This window comes from Leuresthes tenuis, unplaced genomic scaffold (genome assembly GCF_036924035.1).
Source record: "Leuresthes tenuis unplaced genomic scaffold, fLeuTen1.0.hap1 SCAF_6, whole genome shotgun sequence".
In the NCBI taxonomy this organism is placed as follows: domain Eukaryota; kingdom Metazoa; phylum Chordata; class Actinopteri; order Atheriniformes; family Atherinopsidae; genus Leuresthes; species Leuresthes tenuis.
The window spans coordinates 15,920,009-15,923,880 of NW_027325360.1; the positions used below are offsets into that span (position 1 = coordinate 15,920,009).

The window sequence follows — 3,872 nt, forward strand, 5'->3', positions numbered from 1 at the left end:
CATCAATGGAGACCGACAAGTTTTCTTAGGCTACGGTCATTAAAGGTGGATTTTTAAAAGACAAAAACAATAGTTCACGTGTCAAAGCATGCATTATTTACCAACAATCAAATCAGACAATTTAAGTATTAATCAATATATTATAATTCAATTACAGTTTTATCTTTATCTTTTTTATTTGTGAGAATCTTATTCAACTACAAGGGACATGAAATTAACTTCGAATGAAAATAACAAGCAGACAAACAGCTCATAGACACAATGCTCTAGTATAGTTTATTCATCTTATCAGAAGATAGAAAAGAATATCATAAAATGACACTAAAATGATCTAATGCTGTTAAAGTTTTGATGTGGATTTTGGACAATCCCTGCAGAAACTTTGACAACCTATAGCAGTTTAGAGCAAAGCTATGATGAGTTTTCCCTTTTTTGTTTGCCAAGCAGCAAGCGATGCAGTACACCTTCCTCCCTCCTTATTGCCATCAGCTGCTGGTCATGACAGCTGGTGATCAGTTAAGGATACATGCTTAGCAGGTGCACAAGCAAAGATGGTGTTGTTTTCTCAAGGCAAAAAGCGGTTCTGCACTCATGTACTGCAGTGGGAACACTGACAAATGAGGTTTTGATGAGCGCCTTGGTAAAGATTTTTTTTTTTTGTCTCCTCTCTGCCTTTGTTTTCTGACAACCAATACATCAATGATAAAACCCAGGTCGACCATCTGCAGCCGGCTACAACAATGCCAACAGAAAAAAAGAAGCCCTTTAGGGTTTGTTGTTCTCTAAGAACTCCACAGTGAGTAGTTTGTTAGTTAGTTAGGCAGCCATCTAACATTATTGACATATATCAATATCAATCAAGGCCAGATTTGTAGATGAGTGTGGCCCCACCGTGAGTAATCATGATAATGTAATTACTATTGAACATTCATGAGTCAGCAGTGAGCATCATGGCTGGTGTGATGTAAGTAGTTTAGATTTAGTGTATTTTTAAGAACTGACTTTTAAAAAAATTTTATGAAATAGAACGTGTATTTGCCTCATTAGATTGACCTAAATGTCACAGACTATCTTTAAGATATAATATATAATATATAAGACATAATATCTTTAAGATATTATGGACAGCCATTCTTTAATTGTGTCCTGTGACATTTTTTTATCACTAGAACTGACATGTAGCAATGGTTTATAAGTAAGCCTCAGTGTTGCTTATATACTAAATGCAAAAGTTGGGATGCTACGCAAAATGTAAGTTAGAACAGAACGTATTATTTTGTAATCTCCTAAGCCAACACTTTAATCACAAAAGGGCATTAAATTTGAAAAGTTCACACTTTCACACTTCACACTTTTATGAAAAGCATCATCTTGAATTCGATGGCAGCACCGTGTCTCAACATGTTTAACCCTGTGCAGCATCCCCTCCTCTTTTAACAACTGTAAGTAGTGCCTCGAGAGGACGTTTGTTGTGATGTGGCGCTATATAAAACCAGTTGATGGACCTTTGGGAGAGGAATGTTGTCCCACTTGTCAGTCCTGAGTGTTCTTTGTGGGATTTTATGTTTCATGATGGACCAGTTATGTTCAGTTGGTAAAAGGTTTGGACTGTAGGCCAGTCTCGCAACTAATATCTTCTACTATGAAGCCATGCAACTGTAATGAATGCAGTATGCAGTTTATCATTGTCTTGCTGAAATATGTAAGGCCTTTTTCCTGAAAAAGATGTCGTCTGAATGAGAGCGTGTGTTGCTCTAAAACCTGTTTATCCCTTTCAGCGTCGATGGTTTATTTCCACATGTACAAGGTTACCAGTTCCATAAGCACAAATGCATCCCCATACCATCTGAGATGCAGACTTTTGAGCTGAGCGCTGATAACAAACTGGATCGTCTCTCTCCTCCTCAGTCCAGAAGATTTCCAAAAAGAAGCATTTTGGGATTACGTTCACATATGTTTTTTTTTTTTGCAAGATAGAGCGTTAATCTGGATTTATGGCTGTCTCTATGATTTGTGCTCATAATGAATTCTTGAAGTGTCCCTAAGCTCATGCAGTGATTTCCATGACTGAGTCATTCCTGTTTTTAATAATAATTTGGTATTAATTTACGGCAGTATTCCTTGTTCACAGAGATGTCTCCAGATTCTGTGACTCTTTTGATGATATAATTCACTGTACATGATGGAATGATAAAAGTCTTCTCATTGTTGTGCTGAGGAACGTTGTTCTTAATTTGCTCCACATTTTGGAGGCAGTTTTTCTCCGATTATGTCGGGTTGGTTATATTCTTTCTTAAAAACGTAATGAAGTATAATTCATTTTAAAAGAATGTTTATTAAACATTTTTAAAGAGAAAATGCATTCTGCTTCTAAGCTAAAGATCAAAGCCACATACAGAATATGTTGTGAGGAGAAACATTGAAGGTCCACCTGACCTTGTCATGACAACTCATTGGGGGCACCTTTAAAATCAGATCCTGATGTGTAAAAGGTTATATTGCTCTTTAACTGGTCTTTTGTTGCTTTTTTAAAAAATAAATCAGTTTATTTTGAACATTTAGCACACTCTAAGATATCACATTAATAAATAACATTTATTTTATGGAAGCAAAAATAAATATGTAATAAGTTAATAATTTCTACTTTTCATAAATACATCTCATATGTGAATAACTTTTTCCATCTGACATATGTGCTTTACAGTTTACAGAGTGTGTTTGCTGGGTCAACCTTCATATGAGTCCATTTGAGTTCAGTCTTTTGGGTTGCTTATCCATGTAAACATTAGATTGTCGATATATAGATCATTGTGAGCTCATCTGGAATCTCAGCTGTTGACTGTAAAGGAAATCATGGATCTTTTTCTTGAGATGAGGTGGGGAGGAAGTGAAGTGAAGAAAAGGCTTTGAGGTAAAATCTTGGGTGATGCCACCTTCGAAATTTATTGATCCATTTTTTGGTGGATTCAAGTAATTTACATCGTGTTGTAAAGTTTCCTCATGGCATAAAAAAATCTACAGAAAAACACACTAAACATCATACTCGGGGAAAACACAGAGCAGGGGAGCAGTCCTCAGTCCTACACGCACCCACATTTTCTGGCAGAGTGCTTTCTCACGGTGTGGTAAACAAGGCTGTCATCCAGAAACGAGAGGTCATCGTCAAATGCTATTGGCCGGCAGCAAGCCTGCAGGGGAGTGTCTTTGGGGGGAAGCTTCTTGTTGTGAACAAGGTTAAAAAGGATTTTGTCATAGTTGCTTTCAGACTTTCTGCAGGGTCCTGAGCAGTATCTGAAGATCATTTCCTCACTGGAGCGGTAGCCAAGACCGAGGTCGGACACATTCAGGTGGATCTGTTTGAGCACGCAGCCCTGTCCTCGTCCCCTACTACCTCCTCCTCTATTCTTCCTGGCCATCTCCCCCATTCTAGCGCCTCTTCTCCCACCTTTGCCACTGTCCTCCCTTGCACCTTTCTTCCTCTCCCGTCTTTGTCGAGTCCTGCTGCTCAAGTTTTCTCCGAGTGGAGAGGAGGTGGAGGAGGAGGAGGAGGATGGAGACACGGGGGATGAGGAGGAGCGACGTATTCTGCTGATGGTTACTTTGATGAAATCAATCACGTCTTCAAAGTCATCTGGGAGGGGCTCCTTCATGATGTCTGAAACACATTAAGCAAAAATTGCATTATTACATCGTGCTGGTAATTAAAAACATTAAACATTATGTCTCTCAACTACTTGAGCAAACAGAATGGGTAAATACAGCTTTTTCTTTCTTTCAGAAGAGAAACTCCATACAAGGTGTTTCATGGATCCCGTTGTTATGTCTATCAGTTATGTTTGAATGGATGTGTTGCAGGTGCAAAAGCCATACTG

General features: G+C 38.3%; 1 protein-coding gene across 1 annotated transcript; it reads right to left on the reverse strand.

Moving 5' to 3' along the window:
* Positions 1-3,076: 3,076 nt before the first annotated feature.
* On the reverse strand, positions 3,077-3,650 carry LOC140309136 (glial cell line-derived neurotrophic factor-like). The gene is made up of 3 exons (XM_072386964.1): positions 3,559-3,650; positions 3,434-3,501; positions 3,077-3,391 (listed from the first exon to the last, which is right to left on the reverse strand). The coding sequence occupies exons 1-3, from the start codon at positions 3,648-3,650 to the stop codon at positions 3,081-3,083; spliced, it is 471 nt and encodes a 156-aa protein (XP_072243065.1). The 3' UTR covers positions 3,077-3,080.
* Between the last annotated feature and the right edge of the window lie 222 nt (positions 3,651-3,872).

Excerpts from the sequence above, each read along its gene's own strand:
- LOC140309136 (XM_072386964.1), bottom strand. The coding sequence starts at position 3,650 with ATGAAGGAGCCCCTCCCAGATGACTTTGAAGACGTGATTGATTTCATC. Across the intron at positions 3,502-3,558 it reads CGCTCCTCCTCATCCCCCGT|CAGGACTCGACAAAGACGGG; the intron begins GTCTCCATCCTC and ends AAACTTGAGCAG. Across the intron at positions 3,392-3,433 it reads TGGCAAAGGTGGGAGAAGAG|GTAGTAGGGGACGAGGACAG; the intron begins GCGCTAGAATGG and ends ATAGAGGAGGAG.